Source organism: Trachymyrmex cornetzi, unplaced genomic scaffold, assembly GCF_001594075.2.
Source record: "Trachymyrmex cornetzi isolate Tcor2-1 unplaced genomic scaffold, Tcor1.1 scaffold129, whole genome shotgun sequence".
NCBI lineage: Eukaryota > Metazoa > Arthropoda > Insecta > Hymenoptera > Formicidae > Trachymyrmex > Trachymyrmex cornetzi.
In genome coordinates this window covers 1,119,369-1,132,110 of record NW_017295861.1, presented here as the reverse complement: position 1 = coordinate 1,132,110, position 12,742 = coordinate 1,119,369, and the positions used below count along the sequence as shown (strand labels likewise).

The 12,742-nt window shown below is 36.8% G+C and overlaps 1 protein-coding gene across 1 annotated transcript in view; it reads right to left on the bottom strand.

Annotated features, from left to right (window-relative positions):
* The window catches only part of Ca-alpha1T (Ca[2+]-channel protein alpha[[1]] subunit T), a 50,147-nt gene that overhangs the window by 8,390 nt on the left and 29,015 nt on the right, over positions 1-12,742 (bottom strand). The window contains 6 exon segments of the mRNA XM_018522248.1: positions 1-152; positions 509-646; positions 1,278-1,433; positions 3,233-3,389; positions 11,783-11,986; positions 12,300-12,451. The exon segment at positions 1-152 is cut by the window's left edge and continues 1 nt beyond it. Of these exon segments, the coding sequence (XP_018377750.1) occupies positions 1-152; positions 509-646; positions 1,278-1,433; positions 3,233-3,389; positions 11,783-11,986; positions 12,300-12,451 (959 nt within the window).

Below are 12,742 nucleotides of genomic sequence, written 5' to 3'. Positions count from 1 at the left end.
GGCGGCTGACCCGCCACACCCATCATCTTGCTCTCTTTCTGGATGTTACACTTAGGTTCATCGATCCGTTGCTTCCATACGCTGTTCTGCTTCTCCCTGTTGTCCTTGTACTTCCTAAGCTCTTCTGCACTTTGCCATGAATTCTTTTGATCCTACAAGTCGCACGAGGGAAATTCGATGTCGATTCATTCAGATAAATCAATGAGATAAATAACTCGTTTGTTATAATTCTATTCGTACTTCTCTAGCAATCAATACAATGAATATAATATATAGATTACTCGGAAATTACATTTTTTAATTAGTGTATTTAATTCATGCTTCGGATATTTTAGATATCTTGCGAATCTTAAAATGTTACGCTGATCCTTTTTTGTAAAAGATTCTGAAAAAATATTTTTAAATAGAGACGACGTTCGCAATCGATCTTCTCCACGTGATAGAAAATGAGGAAGAAACGAGCGTAGGATTCTAGATTTATTTATTTGGTGCGACTGCGAGCAACTACCTGAGTATACGTATCGCTGTCAGAGATCGAATGCGATCCCGATATTCTCGACGATCCGTCCTCGCTGCCCATTCCAGCTTCTTTTGCGGCGAGTCTTTTCGCCAATTCTCTTTGTTCTCGCTCTCTTCTCTCGTTTCTCTACAAAATATCATCAGTTATATCATCAGTTCTCTACAAAGTACCATTATATATCCTTCATATATACGTATATGTAATTATAAATTAAAATTTCATAAACATAAATATATTTAATCACGGAATAATTATGATTTTTTACGTAAGCAATCGCTTGGGGTATTTTTATACTCCAATTAAAATCACTATTATTAACAATATATTATTGATTACTTTCCGATTTATTAATATGTTAAATTAAATATTATGGATATAGATTTAATCATAATTTTATAAAAAAAGTAAATGGAAATCACAAATAAATATTAAATGAAATAAGCATGTTTTTGATGGAATTGCATATTTAAAGGTTTATAAAGAATTGATTATTAAAAAAAGAAAGAAAATATGTTAAACAATATCCATATAAAACAATTCACATTTTTGTCGCTGGATATAAAAACACTACAAGCGACTATTCCCAGATTAAGATAGATTTGTCTGCAATATAAAACAGATCATTAGATTAAATTCTTAGTATAGATTGGAAGATTTTTATAAATATTAGATATTTATTTTACATTTTTGTATCTTCTGCATTACATATTAAATATTATATTGAATAAGAAAAACAACGTATTTTTCTAATTCCTACCTCCGACGAAAAACCTTCAACAAGAATGGCGACTAGAAGATTAAAGAGGACGTAGTTGCCGAAAGTCATCAATGCTACGAAATAAAGCGCAGCCCAATGAGACGTCTTCTGCATACCGTTGAAGAGGACGACATTCCAATCTTCCTGTGTGAGAATCTACATAAAAAGAAGAATGGGAAGAGACTCCCGCTGCATATTAATGGAATAGATGTCTACACTTATTTATTCAGGCACGTGATCGGCAAGACGTTATTTCTTTCAAAGCGTGGCAAAAATTTACGTAGTGTAAAACATGTTCGCGCGCAGATAAAAAAAATCTTATATATCTTTTGTTAAGATTTGTATGTGTGCGCGTGTGTGTGTGCACATATGTGTGTGTATGCAAATTATAATGAATACGATCAAATAATTGAAATTATTGGACAAATATAACAAAGTTACAGTAAAATTAGTAATTATGACAATGATATTATACAACCATTATGCAATAAATGTATATATCTCTATTTAAAGATTCTATTATATCTATTGACTTAATTGTTAACATGTTAATGCATTGGTGTTAACCGTTTTAATTACGGTATTTCAAGTATTGAATTATACATTACGTTAATTATAGTTTATGTTTATATGAAATTATAAAGAATGAAAATGGAAGTAATTAAATGATAAAATAACTTTAACTAATTTGCATTAACTAGATTTGGAAGAGAACAACTTATTTTTACAGAATATTTTTTAAATTATTTTTTTTTTATCAAAATCATTTAGATACATGCAATCGCGAGAGAGATAGACGTTCAAAACAAGTCGACGTTGAGTCCAAATATTCGATAGAGGCACATGAAACGTTTTGCCAATCAGTGTCGCAATACTTCGTAAAAATGCATGCGTCATGTTTTCTATCACGAATTTCTCTATGCGAGAGCTTTCGTGTTCTATTCACGTATTCGTCTATCTAACTTTATCAACTCTTCAGTCTATCTTCTACTTCTCCTTCTAGCCTGATAACGTTACACGCTGTTAAAAAATTTTTTAAATTAACTTTCAAAAGAAATTAATTCAATGTATCGAATAAATGATTAGTATCGAGTGTTAGTAGGATTGTTATTTACTTGCGCAAAAAATGTATTGTAGTAATTGTTAATAATATTCAATCAAATTTGAATTTAAACAGTTTCCACGCGTACATTGACAAGAATGAGATTTAACGACACAAATAATTAGAAAGCAACTGTCAACATATATTTATTATTTAATTTATTAACATTAATGAACATTTATTCTTTTTAAATTATAGAACAAATATCTATTATCGCGAATAAAAGCATATATACCACTGATACATAATAATCATTAATTGTGCAGTGACAAATTTAGAAAGTTATCGATATGCGCCATCAGACTGCATCGTAGAATACAGATGTAAACGGAAACACGTGATAGAAAGGCAGAAACTCGAGCAGCTTCTGCAGCACATTAGTTGCTTTACATGGATGAGGCGTGTGCTGAATCGAGATCACAACACACGCTCGTGGGTAGAGTCGTCGTCGCGCAGTTTGATCTGCGCGAGTAAACGAAATGGTGAAACGTGAACGTCGACATGTATACGTATATACCGATTGCACGCATGTAAATACAAAGCAACCATTAAGGCTCTGTCACTCGGCACGGATAACAAAGAGAGAAGAATGGACGAAGCGTGGGCGGGCTTAGGGGACAGTGAGATGTCTGGGTCCGTTTGCTCAACACGAAGAAAAATATATGTATATATACATATATATATATATGATCCGGTGATCTGTACAGACAGAGAATGCGTGGACACGAATATAGGTAGGAGAAAAAAGACCGTGTACACGAAAAATTGGCTACGCATATATACGTGTATGTCGCTTTAAACATGTAAAAAATTCGTTATCATATAGTGTTAAGAGAGGGAGGAACAGTGGTACCTGAAAAACAGTGACTAGTGCCCAGACGATGTCGTTGAAATGTTTGCGATCACAGCGACACAATGGGTGCCGCGAGACCACCTCGGCACAGGTGCAGGGCCGACTCCGGTCCGCCCACATGCAAAACTTACCCCCGAACAGGTACATCCCTAGGATGCTGCAACCGAGACAATCCGCTGGCCTAAAGTATCCCCGCGATAGAGATAAACAGTGGGGTGAGGTGGGACCAAGTGGTTGATGGGATTGGGACGGTACAATCGCCGTTCAGCGTCTCCGTTCTCACTGTTTTACTATATATATATATGAGCGACCTTGTTATTTACGTAATTAATTAATGCAGGAAGTACATATGATTGATTAACTTTATCTGATATATTTATCATAATAATTACTACTACGTCAGTGATTTGGTTACGAATATTGTACGAGCATTAATGTCGTTAGTGTCGGTCATTAGCATTTTTGCATCAATTGGCAGGTGACTATGACGAAGTTGCTGATCTACGAAATATACATTCTGATAAAAAATTAGAAAATTAGTTTAAAATAGCGTATTACTTTCTCTTCTTATTTAATGATTGTATAATAGCTTAATTCTTAGTTGGCTCTGTGAAATGTCAGATCGCACAATAAAAACGATTGTTAAGAAATCGTTTTGTTCGTTTCAATCTGTAGGTCGTTATTTTTGTGCTTAAGTGTTCAAAGTAACAATCCAGGTTTAAAGTTCATATTTTAAAAATATTTTAACAAAGAGAAACGCCTATTTTTAACTCTTATATATTGTGTACGTGTGTATGTGTGTGAAATAGGAGATTTTTTCGATTTTTCCATTCATTGTGCCAATACATGTATATTATAGATATAAATATCCGTCTTTAATGCTCTTATATCTCGTGTTAAATCATAGCATAAAAATTTTTAAGTAACATTGAATCAAATAATCACATCATATATCGAATTAATATTCAAATAACTAAAATTATCATAAAAATGCGTTTTCTCTCAAATTACCAAATTTACCATTTAATAATTTGTAATATGAAGAATTTAAATAATTCTTAAACTTCTTTTTTGCATCAAGTTGTTTCTAAATTGATTTATAAAGTTAATTTTAACAAATTCAGTTTTTAGAGAACGGAGGCACTGCATATCGGTAAGGAATTAAGCAAATGTGTTGGACAAAACAGCGAAAACGACTGTCACTCGAAGCTCGTACAGTCACATTCTGCAAGTTCGGCGTGTTAGTATATATATAAATATATGTATTTTGTATATTTGCAACAATACAGGCGAATGCGTGTAAAGTAGGTATACATTTATGGATTGTGGGCGGATCGTATCGACTGTGTGCGGTTGTAACGGTTTATTCGACGGGACGGAACAAGGAACAAGAATCAAAATTAAAAAAAAAATTAATTACTTTTTACTCAAAGAACAACTGTAAAATTTCTTCTCATTAAAGTACATTTAATTCTCTCTGAAATTACTCAAAGAGACGTCAAATGTAAATGTAAATCAAACATTTCATATGAGTTCGCGTATATCATATAATCTCTCGACGTAATGCGTCATACAAGCGTATTAATTGTTTAATGTTTCACGCGGGCAATCAATAATGCTAATTTTAGGACGCACATTGGAACAATAATTGACTCTAACACGACGTGACGTCCGGTCCGCGGAAGTCATAACAAACATTTATTCGGACGCGTCCGCAAAAGTATTATCTGTCAAGCCTGTCAGTTGTGTTACGTTGGCTGATTTTTCTTGCGAATTTCGTTTCGTTGACGTTGAAGGTAAGTCGGAGCCCGCCGAACGTGGGCAAACATGACGAGAGCTTTAAATCAACGTCGACAGAAATCCGCACACACTTTACGGATGTAAACTGGCGTGAAGATAAACGGGACGGAAAGAGAGCTTCGGTAACGCGGTCGCGAAGAGAAGAGAATAGTAGAGAAAATAAGGCACCTGCCGTTGCAGAATGTCACGGCGAACGTTTTGCGAGAGAGGGAAAAAAGGGATAAAAAAAAAAATTTGCCACAAGCGTAAATATATAATCCTCTAATACGCAAATACGGTGTAATATGTATTACGGAAAAATCTGTCTCAGCGAGTATATTTACAAAAGATACGCACAAATCTACCGAGACTGCACTGATGTTAATACGATATTACGTGCCTTGCGCGATCTATATATATATTTACCTGGCTCATATTTCTAAAATTAAGTAAAAAGAAATTGTCTCTCTCTCTCTCTCTCTCTCTCCACTACAACTAGAAAATACTAGTTGGTAGTCCTTCGGACTACCGTAATAATCTGATAACTTAGGCTACCAAAGCTGGATCAAATCTGATCCAACTTCTAAAAAGCATTCTTTTTCAAAGTATATACATATTTAGTAAGAAAATATATAGTAACAATTTTAAATGAGTATTTACTTTTAAATAGATGCAGATACGTGCGGTAACATAATAATAAACGAGATAAAAGCTGCTTAGTTATTCGGGCTTCTCCGAAATCTACGTGTTGAGCCTTTTAGCCTATATATTAGTTTACATCGAAGGTAGAAACGCGTTTTGTTCGTGTTATTCGTGTACGTTGGACACGAGGTCCCATTTCAGGCCCTCGGGTGTTTAATTATGAAGGAGTTTTTGACGCGGCGATTCTCCTGTCGGGTCGAGTCGATATTTCACGCACGCATTGTACAACACGGGACGAAGTTCTTTTTGCGCTCGAGTCGTCGTGGGCGTTTTATAGAGAAAGTGACAGAAAAGTTACGGATAGAACGAGTAAGAAAAGAAGAAGAGAGAAAGATAGAGGTAGGATAGTACGAAGAGAAGTGTAATGTCGTAAGTGGTGAAGTGAAGTATAGTGAGAAGTACATAGTGAAGTATAGTGAAGTACAGGGAAGACACAGAGAGAAATATATAAGCGTGTGACAGAGAACAGTTTATATTGTGCTACACTGTTAAAAATGTGTGACGTGATATCGTGGCATCGTTTTACGTACGTTTAAAGTGCATAATTATATCGTAGGTGAAGTGTGTGAAGAAGCATGAACGCCGAGAGCAAGTTGACTCTCGGCGTGTGATTTCACTTCTAATTTCGTTGAAAATCCAAGAACACGATTCGCGCTACTTGTCGATGTCGCCGCGATGTCACAAGAACCGACGTACAAGAGATCGGTCGCCGCTGGTTGCGACGCTTCTTTTTAGCAGTGTAACTGGTAGAAGTTCTGTAGTGAGGTACATGAATGTCGATCTTCGTAAGAAGACGTGATGTGCAGCGAGGTGTGATATATACGCGCGGTACAAAAAAGACAACGGCAACAGCAACAACGACAATGCCGACCAAATGCCTAAGAAGACACATCGCATGCAAAGCAATTTGCGCAACACGCGCGTTGTACCGATATGAACCGGGGCAAGAGTCTCATTTTCGTCGATATATTGGCAGTCCAGGCCAGGACAAAGAGCCAACCCTGGGATCGCTAGATGTAATCCTAGAACGGCCATTTACCGCATCATTTAGGCAGGATGTGGCCTGTCCGGGCGATCCTAGGATGGCTGCCAAACAACACAAATATTCCGAGCACGTGCAGAAAAAATCGACTTGTTATCTGGACGATTTTATCATCCTTTAGGTCTGTTTTTTTATTCCCGCACTAAAACTTTTTTTCTGGTCTCCACCAAATCAAACACATCTATTTCATTTATATTTAAGACAGTCTTAAATACAGTCTTAAGATGTCATAAGCCAATCACAGAACCATATTAGCACACACATCTCAAGGCATTACTTAAGACAATCTTAAAATAAGAACCGCTATGAATACCAGTCTATGTTCCAAAAGTGTACACTGGTTCAGTCAAAGAAAATAGACCTATAGTGTTCCCATTGCACTCGCAATTTAAACGATTGCATTATTTGTGTTGTTGCTCCTCGTTTGGACGCCTATAATTGATGTTTATTATCTACTACCATGAGAACGTATGGAAAGGATTGACATGATGTTTTCCATCGTTCAATCGCTTTGAGACTCTATCGGCGTATATTTCTACACACCGATCTTCGGTTTTCTATATTGTTAAAGATTCCAGTGGTGCAATTAGCATTATAACTAAATCATCTATTCTGATAACATCAATATAATATCAATATAAAAGTAACGTCAACATCACCGATACAGGGATATGCGAAGCGTCTAAGCAAAGTTTTTTCGATGCCTGAGCGAAAATGCCTGCACTCTTACAAAAATCTTATGTTTTTGAAAGCACATTCGAGCGTGTTAATTCATCATTAGATCCAATCTTACGTGACATTGCTACAAATCATATCTTTTTTGATTACGTGCTCAAAATTGTAATTGATAATTCTGATAATTATTATCTCGAAATATTGTAAGCTGTAGGTAATTTCGCTCGTCATTGCGACACACAGAGAGAACAGGTGCATGCGAAGGCATGCCAGAAGGGAGCCAGCTCGACGCGCTCACAGAAGACGCGGCAGGAGGCAGCGTATTAACGCACGCGTATATTGTGCTTGTAAAGTGACGGATAAAACGTGAAATGAAGAAGCACCGGGATTATCGCCAGCAATCGCAACGTTTGATAATCCACTCCGGATAATCCGCGTGCCTCGTCTCTAAGCCCCCAGTACCGGCTCTAGGCAGGCTTTGTCTCCTCTTTCCCAATGTATCCGTCGCAGAAAATACTGATATTGAAAAATGATCTCCCTTATAAAAAAGCCTCATATAATACTTCGTTAAGCATACTTTATTAAAGTCTTTATTACTTCTAAAGTCGGTACCGGTAGCCTCCTCCTGCCTTACCCCCCTTCCCCCCCTGTCGAAGAAATGACGACGACATGCTGGAAAGCGCTTATCTCCCAGTATACGTTACCTGAGGTCTCAGAAATCATATAAAGTGCAGGCGGACGCACGTTGCGAGAGATCGCACGACTTTAACTTGTCGGAAAACCAAAACGTGATAGTACGTATGTATACTTAGCGTATATATATATATATGTAGATGCGGTGTAGTATAACGTTAATATATATGCACGAATAAATATATATAAGTAATATACACTATATAGAGAAATCAAAAATGCCCTCGAGAAGATACGTGAAAAAGTATCCTTTTTTTTTCTTTCTCTTTTTTTTTTGGTAGGTACCTGAAACACCGTCACAATAGCCCAGAGTAACGAGTCAAAGTTTTTCCTATCACACTCGACGTCAGAGCTGCCTTTCATCGTTTCACAGAATTTGCAACCAAACAGGTTCATCCCGAGAATACTACAACACAACGAAACGTGCAATGTACTTCCTTATCCATATATATATGTATATATATATACGTAGACTGAGATAAAATGACAAAAAAAATAATAAAGAGATAGAGACAGAATAAACGGAAAGAGAGGGGAATAAAGCTCGATTAAGACAGAATCGCGATTTGTAAAGCATGACTCGGCCAAGTAACCGATCAGTTCAAAATATGTATATACAAAGAGTTCTAAATCCATCGGATATTTTTTCAACTATAAATTCAACTTACAAAAGGAGAATGTCGCAAACATTTAACTTTAAGTTATTTAATTACCTTGCTAGAGAAAGAGAAGAAATATTAAATTAGATATCTATTTAAGTAAAGTTTATTTAATTATGTAGAATCAAATAATTCACAGAAGCCCCGCCAAAAATAACATTCAATGTTGAATTTATCTATGGTTGAATGAACATTCGATAGTTTTATGACATTTCGTATATATCATGTGTCTCGTAATACGACGAAAGTGCAGAATCGATCGAGTGACATTTTTTCACGATCTTTACGTTGTAAAGTATAATGTCCGTTGGTAAACACGGCGTATCTCATAAAAGGAAATGTGTAGGATGACCGGTTTTCAGAAGCGCTTGGGAAAACTCAAATCGATTTTGACATGAACTTTCGTCGTCCGTCGTAATCTGAAACCTTGGCCGAGTAAGTCGGGAGCTTGCTTGCGATCACGATGCAAGTACATCGAGAGTACTTCGTTATTTAGTGTACGCCGGCCGATCAAAGAAGGAAAAATTCCTCTAAAGCGGATCTGTCGGAACTTCATTCGCGGCTTGCGGCTAAAGAAGGATGCAAACACCTAGAGATGGCCGTCGAAGAAAATGTCTACGGATCGGCGCGCAGAGGCGTACCCGCAAGCATTTGCATAGTTTCGTACGACTTTATATTCACTTCTGAAGGTTCACTTTATGTTCAAGAGAGAGTTTCGAACAAAAAAGATCACCGCATTTGCGGACTTGCGTCAAATGCGCGATGTTGCCAAATGTTTTTCCTTGCTCTTTTCTTCTTCGCGATTCCTCGAAAAAAATCTGCTTGTAAATTATATTTTACACATCAAAATATTAGCTTTTAATTCTATTTTAATCTAAGAAATGCTTATGGCTACTCTTGTCACCAAGCCTATTAAAAAATCAAATTTTTAGGTATTTTGGTAAGGCTATTGATGATATACATTTAATAATAATAAAATCTCTTCTCTTTTACTTTTAAACATTTTAAACGTTTAATCAATTGTTAAAGTTATTCGAGTATGGCGAAATTTTTAATGTTTGCGTCTACGTGTCTGCGGCAGATATCGGGCAATCAGTTGCAATATCGAGATCGCAATAGCGAGGGCTGCGGCTGCGGTGAACGGCAAATCGGCTATCGAACGGTCGTAAAACGCGTCGTAAACGCACGGATGTATATAGTGGGAGGTCCTACGCAGCATGACGAGATATATATATGTATATATATGTAATTCTGCAGAGCGGGGGTATATGTCGAACATTCGCAAGCTGTTCTAATATCGAGGGCCACACCGAGGCGCACGCATTTAATTATAGGCGCTCAGAGTAGCAAGAGAGAACGATAGCGGGAGATAATCAAGTGTATATATGAATATAAATCAAGAGTATGATGATAGTAAATATATATATATATACATATAGCCTTTCATACTCGTCGCTAAGACGTCCAGCAGAAAAGCATCACATGCACACACATGTAAATATATATTCCATATACGTATATATATATTTATATATAGATATATTTTCTAGATAAACGTCGAAAGTACGTTCGATGCCTCAAGCTATAAAGGAGGGGCCGGCAGCAGACCGGCTCCCTCCTTGTAATAGATCGTGCCAACAAATACCATCGTCATTACCATTAACAACGTCAGAAAATATGCCGCTCAAAGAAACGCTAGGAGACGCGAGAACACGGGACAACTGCTGGTAAAACTGCTTGAGAACTTCTATATATATATATATGTGATATGCATAACTGATGGCGGCTTATACACCGCGCAGAAACAAAGTAAAAGCGAATAAAGTAGAAGAGAAAGGTATGAACGGAAGAGAGTCACCTAATGTAGGCCTCGGTTCGAAGAGCAGCGGCGCGCGATTTGCTCCTGAAGCTCGAAAGCTCGTAGAAGCGAACAAGAAGTTGTTTTCGAAATATCAAGCGTCGACGACATTATTATCAGCGTCATTGTTATCAAATAAATATAATTAAATTTAAAATGATGCTGAATTAATGAAAGAACAGGAAAAGACAGAGATAGAAGTTAACAAATTTCTTTTTTCATTTAAAGGATTATAATTATTATATGTATTTTCAAATATAAGTAGTATTTTAAATAAAAATATCTGTTAAAACTATCTAGAATTTTTATTCTTTTAAGAGTTAAGGCTTGTTTCCATCGAAGTAGATCATCTTGATTGGCATATTGGTTTTTTCTTTTTTTTTAAATAAAAGTAGGAAAAGTTAATGCGTCGATTGGCACGATCGGCTTCAATGCTCTCTAAAGAGAAACAGTTCATTCTTTTTGGAGTAAGATTTATTCTAAAGAATTTAGAGAGCGGGGACGAGTCTTTAAAAAAGACGTTTTAATCTAAAAATAATTTTTTAGGGATAAAAACTGATATATTATACTTTCATATGTATTTATAAAGCTATAAAATAAAATTTGATTATTAAACACAATTTTTTTTATCGCCATTATTGCCGAGAATGATATGAATATGTTAGAATAAAACCTACAAAGCTCATTGAACATTTTCATGATATTCCCGTAAGCCTCCCACATGATTTACAGGATTAATGGCTAATGTCATCGTCATCGACGCTTCATATTTCCAAGCTCTTGCTCAATTTGTTTCACAATACCTATCGGCAGTTTCATAACTTCGATCCGCCTTGCCAGACATGCAAACGTTACTAGGCTGATGAGATGATAATTAGAACAGGAAGACGCGACAGCGCCCCATAATCCGAGTAAACGCGACACGTAGGTTCAGTCGGGCGGTTTCCTCGCGGTTGAACTCATCGAATTACTCATCGGCGATGGTACCGATTCGCGAAATGGGCGGACGACACACGCAAGAAAAAAAAAAGAGAAAAGAAACAGAGAAGCGTAAACGGAGAGAAGATCCGGCGACGTGGGCCCGAGGCCCGTAATTCCGCGGCAGTGTCGCTGACGCGGACGAAGATAGGACAGCGACTTACCTGAATATAAAGATGAAAAGTACTAAAAGAGAAAAGAATACGGCAACGTTATCCATGGTGCGCAGCATCACGAAAAGCTGACGTCGTAGATTGGGTAGAAATCGCACTAGCTTCAGAATCCTGAGGAGGCGGAAGGTACGCAGGACACTCAGACCGGAACTGCCGCCACGCTCCTCTACGACTGATTGGCAGAGCTCGACGACGCTGTAAACGCGTTGCAAGGAGTGCAATCGTGTTATCGTTTGTCAACTTGTTGTAGACGATCCGTTCTCGAACAGCTTTACGAGACAGCCATAACGAGTGAAACGATCTACCACCGTCTGTTATGACTTTCTCGTAAAATCGGAATGCGACTATAAAGTTGAAGGAATTGCGCTGACAATCGTGTATGTGCCTACACACTTTACACCGTAATACTGTATATGTGAGCTATTTAATATTATTGTTTACACACACGCGCGAAGGCTATTATTTTTTTATGTTATAATATCAAAATTTGCGAAGAAAGTTGCCATACCTCAGGACGACGACGATGCCGTCGAAAACGTTGAAGCCGTTACTGATATAACCGAATGGACCTTCCGCTATTATCTTAAGCAACATTTCCACCGCGAAGATTGCCGAGAATACAATGTTGCTTATCTCAACGGCCACTGTTAACTGTTCTGGCTGAGTACACATAATATAACATAATTAGTAATCTTAATTAGTAATTACACTTTACAGAGTACCATCTTCATTTTAATTGCGTTATATCGAGAATGGACACGGAAAGAACGATTTTGCTGAAGTATTTAAAAACTTTGCTACATACACAGCTCAGAAAATAATTTTGTACGAATTATGTAGGACACTCAAACTAAAATATGAAAATTTTATGCAGCATTGCGTATCATGATTGGATGTCTTATATAATTATTCTAATAGTCTAACAAAAATTATTTTCAAATTTGTATTTAG